Below are 18,636 nucleotides of genomic sequence, written 5' to 3' on the forward strand. Positions count from 1 at the left end.
CTGCTGAGAACTGCTAGGAACTGCCAAAGCTTCCGAAACTACCGGGAACTACAGGGAAATGTTGGAACTGCAGGAAATGCCGGAACTGTCGGAACTGACGGAACTGCTGGGAACAGCCGAAACAACGGGAACCACCGGGAACTGTTGGAACTGCCGGAACTGTGGGGAACTGTTAGAGCATCTATCTTCGAAGGAGAGCAGCATGCAAGGGATAGCTAACTAACATTGGGACAGTTTCTTAGCAACAAATACACTAAGCATGCAATGTTACATCTAGCATGCAAAGGACAGCTAGCATGCAACAACAAGCATGCTAATGGCAACAATGAGCATGTTAAGGACAACAAGCATGCTAGGGACAACAAGCAAGAAAAGGGCAACAGGCAAGCAAGGTGTAGCCATCACATAAGTTAGTATGGCAACATGGTGCAACAATGACACATAATGCAGTACAGTGATGGGTACAGTCATGATTAATGAAGCGTGATGAGATGCAGCATAGTGATGATGGGTGCAGCATGGTGCAGCGCGGTGAGGCGCAGCATGATGACGAAATGCAGCACAACGATAGGTGAAGGAGTCACTTTGGAGAATCAGTTGAAGCAACATGTCTTCAACTGATCTCATGTATCATCTTCTTAGAGATGATCTATGCTCTTATCTAGATATTAAGTCAAAGTGTTGACCTCTGTTGTAACCGTACTATCTCTCTCTCTCTCTCTCTCTCTCTCTGCGGAACTATTGAAGAACATATAAGAAGAATTGATCAAGGGTTTCCTCACATTAGTGTTTGTCCCTAGCTAGCGCCACATCTTGTGTCCTCTTGTCTTGGCTTGTCGTCTGCGATTTATATTTATGTTCTATCTGTAATTTATTTAACGCTGATGTGATCACTAATCTGGAAAAAATATTGAGCTAACTGTGAAAATTGAAATAAATGGATCTAAGCATAGAACATACCTAAAATTAACAGTCATTGATGGAAGAAGAGGATGTAGCGGAAAATAAGCAACAAGAATTACAAGAGAAGACGCCAATCAAAGTCACGCCAATAAGGACTCCAAGATATTATGAACAGTGTGGATCTTCAATCATATCAACAAATCGGAATTCTCCCAGCGATCAATCAAGTAATGAATCAAGCAATGATAAGAGAAAAATGAAAAGTTTGCAATATATTTATGATGATTTGGATGTTTGTTCAAATTTCGCATTGTTTTCATTTTGACCTTCATCGTTTGAAGAAGCTATTAAAAATGAAAATTAGGTGCAAGTTATGGATGAAGAAATAGAAGCTATTGAAAAGAATGATACTTGGGATTTGGTTGATTTTCCAAAAGACAAAAATCTCATTGGTGTGAAATGGGTGTACAAGACAAAGTTGAATGAGAAAGGGGAAATTGACAGATTTAAAGCAAGACTTGTAGAAAAATGGTTCTGGTTGTTGGTCACTTTAATTGTTTATTAATAAAACAGTCGAGTGCCACATAAATTATCAACCCAGGAAAGTCTGATTATTCCAAAGTTGACTACGTACTGTATGTACTCAATCTTAATGGTAATAAAAGTTGTAGTATAAATAGTCTACTATCTATTAAATCCCTACTCCGTGTTACAACAGTTACAGCCTATTGCAGGAATGAAGTAAGAACAAATAACTTAAAGGAAACAAATCTGCGAAAGGAAGCGATGGCTGTCCTGCAAAAAAGGATCAGGACCCTATCCTCAGAGTAAGGACTTTCAGCACCTGCCTCTATTGTCCAGTTCACCAATACACTCTGTAAATCCTAATCACCGGTGAGGCATTCGTATACAGCATCAATCAGTTAAAAAGGAAAACAGAGTTTCAGCAAAAGTAAATATCATTAGAAGCAGTACTCGTGATATAAACAGAAATCACACACACACCACACAACAGAAAGAAGATGGGTGAATCTTGTGATGAAGGTGGGCCTTGTCCTTCTCACAAGATTCCCCAGAACACAGAAACTAAGATAAAATACTCAGAACAGAATTGTGTTCATCTGCCAATAAACCGCATTACAAAAATAGATTTAGTCTCATCCCTTCACTACAGTTTCTGTGTTACAGCTTGTTCCCTCCTTTTCTGTCTATCCCTCTAATGTAGATGTCTCCTCTTTATAGAGGAGACATCTATTACAAAAGATTTTCATACATTCTGATTCAACCCTTTTGTACCAAAAATAGGAAAGTCAGTTCTCGATAACAGAATATTGTTACAGTCATGTGGATCATGATCATTACGACCAATATAGTAATCAGTCAGACTCATTTGCCGATGCAGATTTGTTACGCAAATCTCAACTGTTCCTCGAAGTTGCGCGTGTTGTTCGTGTTGTTTCAACTTCGAAGTTCATGTTGTTCTTGCTGTTTTAGCTTCACGGTTTGCGCTGTTTCAGCAACTGCAAAATGTGATCCTGCCAGTTAGGCAGTTTCAACAATTGGTCAACACTTAATCAACTTCAGGGAACAATTATAAAGATAGCATGATTACGTGTTGAATAATTAAACATATAGCAATGAGGAGAGTTACTCTATACCTTTTGGAGTGATTAAGCCAAAACACTAGCAAAGGCTTTCAACTAAGGGTTGAAGAGGGTAATATAATGGCAAAATATACGGTCAAAAATAGACAATATGGGAATCTAACATCCCCCCCAACTGAAAATGTTGCATGTCCGCATGCAACGTCTACTCTGAATCGGAATCAGAATACTGGTTGAACAGTGTAAATTGCTTATGCAGTAAGTGAAGAAGGTGTTGTCAACCATGTCTCTGAACCCTTGGACATTCTGAAGTCTCTTCCATGCTGCCAACTCTTCCTTTTTAGTCAATGTAAATTGAGCCTTGTATTGTTCTCCAGGAAGCCATAAGAGAGGGAAATGAAAATGGTAACCAATCCACCGTTCAGCACATTGTCTCATGCATTTTACATAATCAGGTATCCGTGAGATTGCCGCCTGAAGATTGAGGGGATTGTAGGGATGATATTCCCGTCTTTCTTTGGGACAGTGTTCCCAGAATAATTCATTTGCTTTTATGGCCAGAGGTCCTTTAGTTTTGACATAATGCTGGCAGTCTTCCAAGGCTGCTGCTTGCAGATTCCTAATATGATCGGTCATCCCTGGTTCTCGTAGATTCCATTGATGTTCCATAAGGAAGATGGTTGCATTCTGCGGTTCTGGACGAATCCAGAGAAGACAGTTCTCATCATTGTGTTTTGCAGACATAAAAGCATTCTGCCAAGTAAGTTGGTTGGCCAAAAAGGAAATAAAAGCTCTTATTTGAATATTGTTGACACCTAATCCTCAGCGGTTGGGTGTACCCGGAATGTGAATAGTCATCAAGAAGATGAACTGATCAGTCACATTCATGTATATAAACAATAGTTACCTAATGAAATATATCGATCAGTTTTTTCTGCCAAGTTTGGAGTTACCCTGGCCTGACATGGTATCAGAGCCAAGTTAATCTTTCTATCTTCAGGCATAGCCTCATTGTGAAGATAGAGTTCACACAGTGAGTTCTGGTCATTGTTTGGCTCTTCTGCAAAAGTCTCAATGAATTGCTGTGGTGTAGAGACCTGGTGTGGTCTTCCATCCTTAATTGCTTTTAATTGGAGGAATGCTAAGCGTTCTCTCAAGAATACAGAATAATTAAAAGAAGGCTTTCTTGTAGCAAGTAAGCGCTGGACCAAATCGAAGATAAGGGATAGTCTGGCTTTTAATTGCTTATTTTCCTTGTGTTGTGCACGAGACTGTTCCATTGCTTCCCAATTTCTATAGGCATAGTTAAGCCATAATGACTTATGTTGTTGAAATGCCTTTCCTTGGGAGAGCTCGTATTCTGCCTTCCATGTGTTGCTTAGTTCTTGAAAACTAGAAGTCTGTGCATGAGCATTGCTGACACAGGGAGGTTCAGTTTGTATATGCACAGTTGTAAAAGATTTTGATTCTGGTTTCTGCTCATCAATAACTTGGGTAGGCCGGGGTGGTTCTGTTTCTTCTTCTGAAATTCTTGAAGACCCTGTTGGTTCTTGTGTAACAGCAGGGTGTTCCTTTTTGAATATAACAGGGCTGGCTCCAGTCAATGGGACTGCAATTATCTTATATCCTGCTTGAGTATAGATATCCCCACATTCACTGCACATGTATTCACTGTATTGCTCTTTCTCTACACTCTTTTCAGCTTGAGATGCTACCTGAGCTAACATGTACAGATTGAGTTCCTTTTTATAGGCTTCCCTAGCCATTGCTAACTCTTTCTGATAGGCCTTAATTTCTGATTTTAAGAACTCATTTTCTTCCTGTAGGGAGGCTAGAGTAACCGGGGCTTCTATAGTTGCAGATTCCAAAGGAGAAGAGAATTGTTGTTCAGCATTAACTTCATCATTTGCGTCCTCAACAGGTGGTTCTTGTGTATCACCTGTTGGGTCAGTTTGTGTATCAGTCTCACCTAGGGCATCTTCTTCTTGCTCCCCAACAGGTGGTTCTTGTGTGGCACTTGTTGGGTCAGTGGCTGGTTCTTGTGTAACAGCCACATGCAGGTCATCTTCTTTTTGCTTCCCAACAGGTGGTTCTTGTGTGGCACCTGTTGGGTCAGTGGCTGGTTCTTGTGTAACAGCCACATGTCCTATATCGTCTTGGATGTCTAGTTTGAATGTATCGGCAGCTGGTTCTTGTGGAGCAGCTGCCTCTGTTGAGAAAAATGATGTCACAAAATCGTGAACACTTTGTATTTCGGCATCTGAGGGTGAAGGAGGTGAAGGTTTAGGGCTATGCGGAATACGGGGATTTAAAATGATAGGAGGGACATTTGGGATAACGGCCTCAGTTGCTGCAAACAACCTTGTTCGTTGCCGAGGTAGGGAACCAGGAGAGACAGTAGTTTTCCTCTTGCGAGGACTTTTACTCAGGGTAAGGGAATCATCAGAAATAGTAGCTCCCTTAACTGAGGCCCTGGTTCTTCTTTTTAGTGGGGTTGCAGCTTTCTGTTGCTTTTTCCTCTTAAGGAAAGTGATGAGAGTATCCTCGTCTGAATCATCGGTAGGGATATGAACTATGGGGGTGGATGGTTCGGCTTCATCAGGGGGTGAGGACTGCTGCAGGTTTTCAGTGCTTAATTGGGGTGTTCCTGCTGCTGGTTGCTGAGTTTCATCATCTTGCTGGGAATTTTCTTCATTTTGCTGAGGGTTTTCCTCAGCTCGCTGGGGAGGGTTATTGAGGGGAGGTGGATTGTGCAGGGCGAAGCCTCTATTTATCAGGAGTTGGACCAAACAATGGTGCGTGAGGCAGAGGAGTTGATGCCTTGCGTTCACAGTATAGTGTGCCATATTTTTTAGACATCTAAGGAGATAATAGGGCATATTTACTAGACGACCATGCCGCAAATGATTTAATAAAAAAAAGTCGTGTTGGTAGACTACCTGATAACGACCCTCGCAGGTGAAGTAATGCTTGACGAATTCTGCAACCTTTGGCCAAGGTGGTGGTAGTGATCGAAGCACAACACCCCTGCCTTTGGCTTCCACCTGCTCCCCAGGTAACAGGAAGTCTTGTTGTACATTAAGGATAAGATGCTTCCTGCTGAACCAGCGAATACCGTTGGTTGGAAGCCCAGAAACTTGCACTATGTCTTCTTCTGTTACTGGGATTCTCACCCCTTAGACAGTAGAGTACCCCTCCCTCAAATTGCATGCAAATTCCAGAACCTGCTGTAAATCAAAATCCGGAAGTCTTCTGAATAGTCCACCCATCCTGCTTGTAGGAAGATTTGGTATGCGTCTGGGTAAAGTTCCAGTAATGTCGTCGAGCCCAGTTCATGTCTAACAGCATCTCCTCCCATAGTTACTGTTTTAGGCAGAATACAAAGTGCAGAGCCGAGTTGCCGAGGTCGAAACAGAGCAGAACATTGCAAAATGAAATTATGACATGATGAGGTATAAACGAGGTGGATTAGACACAACCGCGAGGAATAGGGATGGCGGTGATCGGCGTGTTATGTAATGATTACAATATTTCGGTAATCCCCCCCAACTGCGGCCGAATGATATGGTTGGCAGTACGACGATTTTAGCGGTCATGTCAACTATCTCCTCATTAACTACAATTTAATATTCACACTTAACATGCATACCTTTACAATTACGTTTGGTTGTTGCGCTGAAAAGTGTTATCTCGTCCTTATTAGGTCAATGATCATTATAGAAAGGGTTTGTAAGGTGTGAGGGTTTTTATACACGAGGTTTTTATTATTCACGAGAGGCAGTAGTGAAGGGATATTATTAATAAGGATAAATGGTTGATTCCTTTGAATAAAGAATGATATGTTTCTATTGAAGTAATAGTTCATTCTCGGGAGTAAAAATGGGGACATTTAGGAAAATGGAAAAGATTGGTGTTTAAGCAGTGGGATTTGGAGTTTCGACACTGGAAAGTGGTGTTTGAGCAACGGGAAATGGTGTTTCAGCAACGGGAAATGGTGTTTCGGCAACGGGGAATGGTAGAGGGAATGAATTATGATCTGGAATGACATGGCAATGCTTTCCAATCTGCAGATTAATTCTTCCTATATTGGAATTTTTCTTTTCAGCCACCATCCAAAGCTAAGATCTGCAAAATAATTAATTGTAACATGGCAACCTTTGACAGAGATTATTAGTTAAGAAATCTAATCTAAAAATAAATACATAAACAGGAAATTAAGTGCATTGAGGGATAGTCGGTTCCCCCAAAAAGGCATAGTGTATGTCTGTCATGCAAGTAGCTTTGAAATCCTCTTTAGAAATAGGTTGTTTATACAAACGAAGTCGATACCCATTTACTAATAATGGTGTTCTAGAATCATCAATCGTTAGGAGTCTGACTGTTCCATTTGGAAAAACAATATCTATTTCATAAGGTCCTAGCCACCTTGTTATTAATTTACCCTGAAAATTTTCAAAACGGGATTCATACAGTAAGGCCCAATTACATTTTTGGAACTGCTTGTGCTTAATAGTTTTGTCATGCCACCTGGTTCTTTGCTGTTGTATCATGGTTGTTTGATGGATGGCATCCAACCTCTTTTCATCCAATTCTTGAAGCTGCTGCAACCTAGCTGTCTGTGCATCAGTCAAGTCAAGGTTAACAGCTAAAGCAGTCCTTAAAGTTTTGATTTCAAATTCCACAGGAAAAACAACACTTTTACCATAAACTAATTCATAAGGTGAAAAACCCGTAGTGTTCCTCCAAGTAGTTCTGTAAGCCCATAATGCTTCAGGCAACCTTTGAAACCAGTGCCTTCTATTCTCCTTGACTGTCTTTGTTAAAATGGCTTCTATGACTTTATTTATACTTTCCACTTGCCCATTTGCCTGGGGGTGATAAAGTGTAGTCATTTTATGCTTAATGTGATATTTTTGGAGTGTATCTTTGAAGCCATGAGAATTAAAAGGAGGTCCTCCATCTGTAACTAGTTCTCTAGGCAAACCAAACCTAACAAAGATTTCTTCAAATAGAAAACTTAACATTGATTCTTCATTAGCTTTGATGAGTGCCTTAGCTTCTACCCACTTAGTCATATAATCTATGCAAACCAATATATAAACTATTTGATTGGATGGAGGATTGATGGGACCTATAAAATCTAGTGCCCATCTTTCAAAAGGTTCAAGTATTACCTGGGGGTTAAGTGGCATTTTATCCCTGTGATTAGGCTGGCCCATTCTCTGACAGCTATCGCAGGCCCTAACATATTTCTTTGCGGCCTTGAAAAGTGAGGGCCAATAGTAACCCATTCTAAGAACTTTGTGTGCTGTTCTTTTGTCCGCAAAATGCCCTCCACAAGGGCCATCGTGGCAAGCCTTCAATATATCATAAACTTCATCTTCTCTTATGCATCTTCGAATTTCCTGATTGAGTCCTGTGTGAAAGAGACACCCACTTATCCAGTTGTACCTAGCACTTTGTTGAACGATCTTTATTTTCTCTCTGTGCGATAGGTGTAATGGTAGTTTCCCTGCAACTAAGTAATTGGAAATGTCTGCATACCAAGGTGAGTGAACAGATACTGCAAATAAATATTCATCAGGAAAAGAATCATCCACTGGAATATTTTCATCAGTTTTTAACCGAGAAAGAAAATCAGCAACTACATTTTCTTTACCTGGTCGATCTACAACTGTGATATCAAATTCTTGTAATAATAATAACTATCTGGTAACTCGGGCATTTGTAACTTATTTGTTCATTAAATATTTAATGGTCGAGTGATCAGTATGCACAAAAGTAGTGTAACCAGTAATATAATGTCGAAACTTATTAATAGCATAAATAACTGCTAAGAATTCTTTCTCGGTTACTGTATAATTAAGTTCAGCATGGTTCATATTTTTACTAATAAAATAGATAGCGTAGGGAAGATTGTTTTCTTCTTGACCCAAGACAGCTCCAACTACAGTATCTGAAGCATCAGAGGATATATGAAAGGGGAGTGCCCAGTCAGGGCCTCTTAAAATGGGAGTTGTAGACAATTGATGTTTAAGTTCATTAAATGCTTTTTGACAACCATCAGTCCACTTAAATTCAGCATTTTTCATAAGTAACACAAACAAAGGAGAAGCTATTTTAGAAAAATCCTTGATAAATCTTCTATAATATCCAGCATGTCCTAAAAAACTTCTTACATCAGTTTGTGTTTTAGGGATAGGCAGAGTCTGAATTACTTGTACTTTAGCTGGATCAACTTGAATTCCTAGGAATGAGATGAAGTGTCCCAAAACAATACTTTGATTCATCATCATATGGCATTTTTCAGTACTTAAGGCAAGATGTGCTTTTATACATCATTTAAGTACTTTTTCAAGGTTTTGTAAAGCATCTTCAAAAGTCACACCATAAGGAGTAAAGTCATCCATAAATATTTCTAAGGAATCATTAAGCATATCAGAAAAAATTCCTATCACCACTCTTTGAAATGTTGCTTGGGCATTACATAGTCCAAATGGAAGAACTCTATAGGCAAAAGTCCTCCATGGACTAGTAAAAGTGGTCTTGTCCTGATCTTGGGGTGCAATATTGATCTGATTATATCCACTAAATCCATCCAAAAAGGAAAAGAATCTCTTACCTGCCAAATTATCTAGTACCTGATCAATAAATGGTAAGGGAAAATGATCCTTTTGAGTAGCCTTATTTAGAGCTTTGTAATCCACACACACTCTTCATTTCCCATTTTTCTTAGGTACTATTATTAATGGTGAAACCCATTCACTATCAGGTATAGGATATATAAATCCTACATTCAACAGTTTTTGAAGTTCTTCCTTCACAATTTCCCTTAAATTGGGATTCATTCGTCGTTGGGGTTGACAGACTGGGCGGAATCCTTCTTTAATATAAATACGATGAGTACATAATTCATAAGAAATTCCCTTCATATCTGTGTAATCCCATGCGAATGCTTGTTTATTCTCGTGGAGTAACTTCATTAACTGTTGTGTTTCAGCATCTGTTAGGTTAGGGTTTATATTTAATGTTTTGCCAGGCTCGATTTCGACTGTTATACTTTTGGAGGAGGTGTCAGCTGATGTCTGAGATAAGTCTTCAGTTCTAAGATTTTGTTGTGATTCAGATTCCAAGATTGTAGTCAAGTGATCATGTATTTCAGAGTTAACTGAAGAAGGTTTAGAAATAAAGCTACTAATTAATTCATCTTCGGTTGAATCCTTAAAAGTTAAGGCTTGTCCGACAGTCAAAATGGGTTGGGTCTCATCGTCCTCATAATCTAACCACACAGAGTTATCATTATTAATCATAGGTGTAGCATGAGGGTACAGAGTAAGCTGTTTGGTTTCACATCCATTAGAAATTTTCATTGACCCTGACGTACAGCGGATAAAGGCATCTGTTGTAGCTAGCCAAAGTCTTCCTAAAATCAATGGATGCCCCCCCAACTTTGTTTTAGTCTGTAACACCACAAAATCAGCGGGGTAGTTCCAAGATTCGACTGAAATTATCAGGGCTTCAATGACTCCTTCAGGTTTGATTGTGGAGTGGTCAGCTAGCTCTAGAATGGTTGGGGTTTCCCTAATTACATCCTTTAACTGTAATAACTGTGCAGTTTCAAGTGTCATGATGTTTATTGCAGCACCCAGATCTACTAGAACTCTAGAAACAAAAGTTTTTCCCACCTGTACTGTGACCATAGGATGACCAGGGTCACCATATTTCACAAGAGGGTTTTTTTCTGACATTAGAACAGCTAGATCACCCATCACATGAACTGTGATGGGGTCCTTAGCTTTTCTTCCAGGTTTCTTAATACAAATATCTCTAACAGTTCTAGCATAAATTGGTACATCTCTCAGTGCTTGTAAGAGTGGAATTTTAACATATAAATTTTGCAGCTCTCCTAACAGATTAAAAGCAGGTGGCTCAAGTGTTTTGGTAAGAGCCAAATGTTCAGGGAATGGTGGCTCTGCTACTTCAGCAGTCTTTTTAGAGGATGTTTCAACTATTTCATCATTGTTATTAGAGGATGATCCAACTGTTTCAACATTAGATGACTTTTCTTTTCCGATTTCTTCTTTATCAGAATCAGAAGTAATGTCATCAATAATGGGTTCAACTATTCTTCCAGAGCGTAAATGAATGTCATTACATTGCATAGGGGAAACCAGTTGGTTTTGAACATCAATTACCTACAGATCTTTATTATTATTCAGGTTGGGGTTAGGTTGTACAGGCAGCTAAGGTCTCATTGTCTGATTATTTGGTGGAGCAATTGATGGTAAGGAGAGAGCTTGCTGATACTGAGGTAATTGGTTTGGAAATGGGATCTGTGGAGCTGTCCAATTTGGGTTCCATTGATTAAAATAGGTTTGCTGTAGAGCCCAGGGATTCCACATCGTAGGATCAACAAAAGGAAGGTTCGGTTGCTGCATGGGTGGGAAATTCATTTGATTAAAGTGTGAGTACTGCATTTGATTGAAGGGTGGGTAATTTGTTTGAAAAGGAGGATGATTATTCCAACGATTAAATGACATGTTATAATTCGTACCTTGTCCTCATGGTTGCCATTGCCTTCTTTGTGTGAGGAGGTACACTACTTCAGCTTCTTCTTCAGTTGGATGCAGTGCTGCTTTTATTCCTGGCAAAGAAGTGCATTGTTGAGTCTCATGGTCCTTTTCACAGATAGTGCAGATTGGTACCTTGTCCAGGGGGCATTCCCTTAGTGGGTGTTTTTCCCTGCATTTAGAGCAGAAAATAGCCAGAGCAGCTTCTGCTTCTGCCTGCTTCTTTTTAACCTGCAAGGTATCAATTTGTGAAGCAAAAGAGCTTAACATTTTAGTTTTAAATTCTTCAAGTAAGTTACCTATTTCGGCCCGTGTTGCTCCTCCACTTGCTGATTTCTGGACTCTTGAGTATGTACTATCTTTGCTCTTTGGTCTGCTTGTTGCTCCTCTCGAACATCTTTTACAGAGATTGATAATCTCATCATAGGATTCCTTAGATATGTCTCATTTTCCAAGCATATTCAACATATCTAAACAATCATCTCGTACCCCTTTTAGCAATATTGACTTGAAAACATCCTTACTCATATCAGGGTGATCAGATCGCTGTAAGTTATACTGTAGCCTTTCCACGAAGTCCTCCAGACTTTCGTCCTCCTTCTGAGTCATCTTGAATAATTCCTCCTTCCTTTCTCTTGTTCTACAATAATCTTGGTATTTAGCCAAAAATTTCTCCTTCATCTGGTCCCATGTTGTAATCACATGAGCTCCCAAGCTCATGAACCATCTTAACGCGTTCCCTTTTAATGTAGCTGGAAACAACTTCAATTTCTGAGCGGCATTAACATAGTCATAACTTCTACACAATATATCAAATTCAAAAAGAAATTCATCAAAATCTTTTGTGGATAACCCATGGAAATTGGGTAATGCTGAAAGTGGGATATTCTTCATAGGAGTTGCTCCTCTGGAGAGATCTCCAATAGGGAATTCTAGGGTGGAGAGAGAATTTTCTCCCCTTCCTTCTATTCTGCGACCTCCACCGAAAAGTCCTTCATTGTTATCCTCCATTGGTTGTTTTCCTGATGCGTTTTCCCAGTCTTCAGAGTTTTCTGTTGGAATTTCAATGTCCTGCACTAGTTCCTCCACCTTAATTTCCTCTATTGGTTCTTCTACTGGTCGTTCATCTTCTTCCACCGATTCCTCAGTATATTCTAATGGTTCTATAACCCTCTCTGGTCCCACTACTTCCTCTGTCTAATAGTCTGTCTGGGAAGAGTGTTGGGTCTGTGGCCTTCGAGAGCTTAACCTGTGGGATGTCTCAGCTTTTGAAATAATATCATCAATAAAAGTCTTTCTTCCTCCTCCTTTGCCTTTGCCGCCTAAATGGTTAACCTTCTTGCGTCCTCTCATGCATCCTGCATCTCTAAAAGAAAATTGTTAATACCCTTAAAATCTTTTGTCGCCTTCCCCGGCAACGGCGCCAAAATGTTGGTCACTTTAATTGTTTATTAATAAAACAGTCGAGTGCCACATAAATTATCGACCCGGGAAAGTCTGATTATTCCAAAGGTGACTACGTACTGTATGTACTCAATCTTAATGGTATTGAAAGCTGTAGTATAAACAGTATACTATCTATTAAATCCCTACTCTGTGTTACAACAGTTACAGCAGTTACAGCCTATTGTAGGAATGAAGTAAGAACAAATAACTTAAAGGAAACAAATCTGCAAAAGGAAGTGATGGCTGTCCTGCAACAAAGGATCAGGACCCTATCCTCAGAGTAAGGACTTTCAGCACCTGCCTTTGTTGTCCAGTTCACCAATACACTCTGTAAATCCTAATCACTGGTGAGGCATTCGTATACAGCATCAATCAGTTAAAAAGGAAAACAGAGTTTCAACAAAACTAAATTTCATTAGAAGCAGTACTCGTGATATAAACAGAAATCACACACACACCACACAACAGAAAGAAGATGGGTGAATCTTGTGATGAAGGTGGGCCCTGTCCTTCTCACAAGATTCCCCAGAACACAGAAACTAAGATAAAATACTCAGAACAGAATTGTATTCATCTGCCAATAAACCATATTACAAAAAGAGATTTAGTCTCATCCCTTCACTACAGTTTCTGTGTTACAGCTTGTTCCCTCCTTTTCTGTCTATCCCTCTAATGTAGATGTCTCCTCTTTATAGAGGAGACATCTATTACAAAAGATTTTCATACATTCCGATTCAACCCTTTTGTACCAAAAATAGGAAAGTCAGTTCTCGATAACAGAATATTGTTACAGTCATGTGGATCATGATCATTACGACCAATATAGTAATCGGTCAGACTCCTTTGTCGATGCAGATTTGTTACGCAAATCTCAACTGTTCCTCAAAGTGCGCGTGTTGTTCGTGTTGTTTCAACTTCGAGGTTCATGTTGTTCTTGTTGTTTCAGCTTCACGGTTTGCGTTGTTTCCGTTGTTTCAGCAACTGCAAAATGTGATCCTGCCAGTTAGGCAGTTTCAACAATTGGTCAGCACTTAATCAACTTCAGGGAACAATTATAAAGATAGCATGATTACGTGTTGAATAATTAAACATATAGCAATGAGGAGAGTTACTCTATACCTTTTGGAGTGATTAAGCCAAAACACTAGCAAAGGCTTTCAACTAAGGGTTGAAGAGGATAATATAATGGCAAAATATACGGTAAAAAAAATAGACAATATGGGAACCTAACACTGGTAGCCACCGGGACTAGACTTTGGAGAAACATTTGCTTCGATGGCCAGATTGGATACTGTAAGAGCAGTGTTAGCAACAATAGCTCAAAACAAGTGGAAAATGTATCAGATGGATGTGAAATCAGCGTTCTTGAATTGAATTATAGAAGAAGAAATCTATGTGCAACAACCTCCAGTTTATGAAGGTCAAGAAGACAAGGTTTACAAATTGAAGAAAGTTCTCTATGGACTCAAGCAAGCACCAAGATCCTCAAATAGAAAAATTGATAGATACATGATCAAATGATGGGTTTTGCATAAACAACATTGAGTCTACCTTATAAACAAAGGTAAATGAGCATGGACAAGTTTTGATTGTTTGCTAATATGTGGATGACATGATTTATAAAGGGGATCTTGAATTGGATGAATTAGTAAAGCAACAATGAAGAAAGAATTTGAAGTGACGGACCTTGGCCTTGTGAAATATTTTCTTGGCATAGAAGTTGAGCAATGTGAAAAAAGAATTTTTATTTGTCAAAATAAATATGCTAAATATTTGATGAAAAGAATCAGAATGGAAAATTGTAAACATGCCCCTACACTAGTTGCAACAGGTACAAAGTTAAGTAAAGATGATGAAGGATCAAATGTCAATCCAACTCTATTTAAAATATTGGTTGGTAGCCTTATGTATTTCACAACTACAAGACTATATATAATGTAAGGAGTGAACTTGATTTCTAGATTTATTGGAGTCTCCAAAAGACTCACATTGGATAGCAGGAAAAAGAATTATAAGATACATAGCAAGAACTACAAATTGTGGCATATTTTATGCAAGAACAGAGAAGAAGAATTTGATTGGATATACTGACAATGATTTTTTAGGCAGTTTGGATGATAGGAAGAGCACTTTTGGTTGTGTGTTTCATCTTGGCTCAGGTGTGATATCATGGGCATCCAAAAAGAATCCTATTGTGAGACTTTCATCAACATAAGCAGAATATGTAGCCGCTACATCAACAACATGCCAAGCAGTATGGTTACACAGAGTTTTAGATGGACTTCTGCAAAAACAAGAAAGGTCGGCAACACTCTATTGTAACAACACCTCTGCCAGTGCACTATCCAAGCATAGTGTGATTTATCAAAAGAGCAAGCACATTGATATTAAATATCATTTCATTAGAGAACTTGTGAGCAATGGAGAAGTTTATTTGAACCCTTGTAAATCGAGTGACCAATTGGATGATATATTCACTAAACCATTAACAAAAGACATATTTGAGTTTCACAGACGAAACTTAGGTGTCGTAAGTCTAGATGATACTTAGACCAGCATGCATGCTTGAGTTGTCATGAGTCATGTCTTAGTTTAGTGATTGTAATTAAGGGGGAGTGATAAAGACAGTTAATTACTCTCGCATGCAGAGTTGTCTAAATTTAGAGTGTCAGTTAACTGAGTCAAGTGTTAGTGAGTTCAAGTTCAATCTTATTTTGGGTAAAGTCGATTTTAGAGTGTACATGTTGAAGTTATTTTTCGTGGGTCATTATTCGAAAAGGTTTAATACACCTCACCAGGGTCATTGTAATCATCAAGATTGTGTGATCAATAGAAGAGTCGTAGCTTGTGTTATTGTTTATGTGTGAAATTTTGTGTCTTTCCTCCTTTTCCTTTCCAATAGAGAACACATTAATACCCTAACAAATGCTGCTAGGATGAAGACAACTATGATTTGAGTGATGCTATAGAGAAGGATTCGGTGTCGAACCTGCCAACCAAAGTTTTTCCAAAGAAATCCATGATTTTGTCAATGTCGATATCCTTGCCAACAATTAAGCTTTTGGTTTCATGACGTCTGCAGATGCATCAATCCCTTCTGCAAGTCAACATAGATCCACCATCCGCTAAGGGAGGAGCAAACATATCGAGAGAAGTGAATGGGACGAGCAAGACATCGAGCGCAAAAGGGGGAATGGGAGAGCTTGAGGGCGTTGAGGTGGAGACTCAAGCAGCCACCTTGTCTGATCGAGGACGTCTTCGGAATAAATGGAAGGTTGGTGAAAGAGGAAGGGGAAGACGAAATCAGGAGGGAGGGATACTCTCGCTGTGACATGAAAATTGTGCCATGTGGAGGACTGAACTCATAGTCCACCAAATCGTCGTAAAAGACAACTGGGGGCTTAAATGTGAGGGAGAAGCCAAATCATATGGGATTGTTCAGAGAAAGGCAAGATGAGTTAGCGGAGTGCTAGGGGGGAGGGGGTTTCTATTCTAGAGAAACATAGACGCAAACAACAAAGATGGCAAGACCCATCCGCTGAGTCAGAAAAATAAGGAAAGAAAAATAAAAAACTCTTGTGCAAATGTGAATAAGACTCAGAGCCATACATTGACCCCATCCTCAGAGCTCCTTCAGATTTTTCCTAACATACACATATAACATATAGTATTTTGCCAATGCTCAAAACAGTTACCTTAAAAATCACTTCCCATTCTTTGGATTTTTTTACAGGATATTTGCTTTGAACTACTCCAAATTTTCCCAATAATATTTTTAGAAATTGTTCTCAAAGGTAACCACTATTCTATCTGATCAAACCACTCTTCTAGGCTCTCATCCTCCAAACCTTGGCGATTGCATTTAGCATCGAAAATAACCTTTTCGATAGTTTTGTCGGACAACCATGATATGGCTATATATATATATGAAACATAAAAAAGAAAATGCCATGTACATATTTATGTAGCTATATGTATTAAGAGTATTTTAAGAAAATACTAGATATATATATATATATATATATATAATTTGTGTAATACTAATTAAATTTGTAAAATTTTTAATAAAATTAAAAATAAGAATATATGTTTATGAGAAAGATTTATATATAATATAAATAGTATTACAAAGAATCAACATATTAATTTAAAATATATTTATTGAAATAGGTCAAATTTCAAATATCTCTTTCTAATTTTACATTTAAAAAAGGGTTTGCATCTTGAAAATTAACCAAAAAAAATTGTGTTTAATAAATTCAAAATTTAAAAGATATATTTTTTTTTAAATAATTATTTTATGCTAGAAATAAGGCTATCTTCCAAGATAAAGCATCCATTTCAACACAGGTGGCTGCCATAATTATTGTTAATTTTGCTATGCACCCTTTATTGTTGATTTTGCTATGCACCCTTTAGATGATCTGGTCCATGTGCCTTGAAACATTGTTGTGGAAGAGATTGACAAACCTAAAGCTTGGGCATAGTTTGATGGAGCGTCTACTGAGGGAGGTGATTGTGGAGGGGCTGCAACTTTGTATCTTCATGAAAACCATTTTTTCAAGTTACAAAGCAACCTGGGAAGATGAACCAATAACTATGCAGAGCTCCTCACTCTTGAGCTTCTTTTTTTGTTGAAAAAGAATGTCACTCTTACAGATTTTTGGAGATTTTATGATCATTATTAATTGGTTTAATGATCTACAATGATGCCACATGCACACTTTGTTTCCCATTCTAGAGCAAGTTTTGCATCTAAAACATACTTTCAACCAGATTTCTTGTCGACATATTTACAGAGAGACGAACCACACACCACATTATTTCACAAGTTCTGGGATTATGTAAGATTTATGAACGGCTAGATGGGACGACATCATAATACTATCATAGACCCTTCATTAAGGACCTTCACTTGAAAAAGCTTAATGATGGCGGCACTATGCTTGTTTTTGGTAGTCATTACTTAATGCAATTTAGTGTGTAAATATGATGTTTACGCTTAATGATGGCGGCACTATGCTTGTTTTTGGTAGTCATTACTTAATGCAATTTAGTGTGTAAATATGATGTTTACTAGTTTCTAATTCATTACAAAGTTATTTGTAGTTGTCTCCTATAAAATGCCATGTCACTTCATGATTATATTCTTTTTGGATTGTATAGTTATTCAAGCCTTTTTTGAATGCATCATTGCACAAACAAAATGTAATTTTTGTTCACTAAAAAATTGTAATTTTTTTTTAAGAAAAGTTACATATATCTCTTTCCCTCCTTTACAATTTATAAATTTATTATATTATTTTTTCCCTAATTTACCATTTATAAATTTATTATATTAATTTTTTCCATTTATTAATTTGAAGTTTCAATTTATAAGCTCCCTATATCTTTTTAATTTATTTTTAGTAATATGGGAGTTTCATTTATTGAGTTGAAGTTTCAATTTATAAACTCTTTATATCTTTTTAATTTATAGGTAATAATTTGACAGTTTCAATTTCTAAGTTCTTAATATGATTTTCCCATTTGTTTTTAATGGATTAGGGTTATACATCTCTTTAAGAGATGAAAATCTTTTAGGATTTCGCTGCAACAAATTTGAACGATAAATAAAGGGTAGGGACTTCATATGGTTTTACATTTCTCTTTCATTTGGTTTGGGTTTTGCATCTCTTTTTTGTAAGTGAATTGTGAAACTTTTGAGGAGTTTGCATCAACTAACTTGAACCAATAAAAATAGATGGTAAAGGTATGTTTGGTCAGGTAAGTTCTTTATATTATTTTTTTCATTTATTTTTTGTAAGTGAATTGAAGGTATGTTTGGTCAGGTAAGTTCTTTATATTATTTTTTTCATTTATTTTTTGTAAGTGAATTGTGAAACTTTTGAGGAGTTTGCAGCAACTAACTTGAACCAATAAAAATAGATGGTAAAGGTTTGTTTGGTCAGGTAAGTTTTTTATATTATTTTTTTCATTTATTTATATTGACAAAGGTTTGTTTGGTCAGGTAAGTTTTTTATATTATTTTTTTCATTTATTTATATTGACTCTAAGGTTTTACATTTTTTTTAGGTGAATTGTGGAATTTTATTTTTGCTTTGCAGCAACAA

The 18,636-nt window shown here is 37.8% G+C and overlaps 1 protein-coding gene across 1 annotated transcript in view; it reads left to right on the forward strand.

Moving 5' to 3' along the window:
• The window catches only part of LOC149169290 (protein DETOXIFICATION 41-like), a 75,784-nt gene extending 59,930 nt beyond the window's left edge, over positions 1-15,854 (forward strand). The window contains exon 10 of the mRNA XM_089425145.1: positions 15,606-15,854. Coding sequence (XP_089281271.1) covers positions 15,606-15,854 — 249 coding nt within the window. The remainder of the gene's footprint in view (positions 1-15,605) is intronic.
• The last annotated feature ends 2,782 nt before the right edge of the window (positions 15,855-18,636 follow it).

Source organism: Pinus tabuliformis, chromosome 4_2 (assembly GCF_031772625.1).
Source record: "Pinus tabuliformis cultivar Carrire ecotype Pingquan chromosome 4_2, CPIR1, whole genome shotgun sequence".
Lineage (NCBI taxonomy): Eukaryota > Viridiplantae > Streptophyta > Pinopsida > Pinales > Pinaceae > Pinus > Pinus tabuliformis.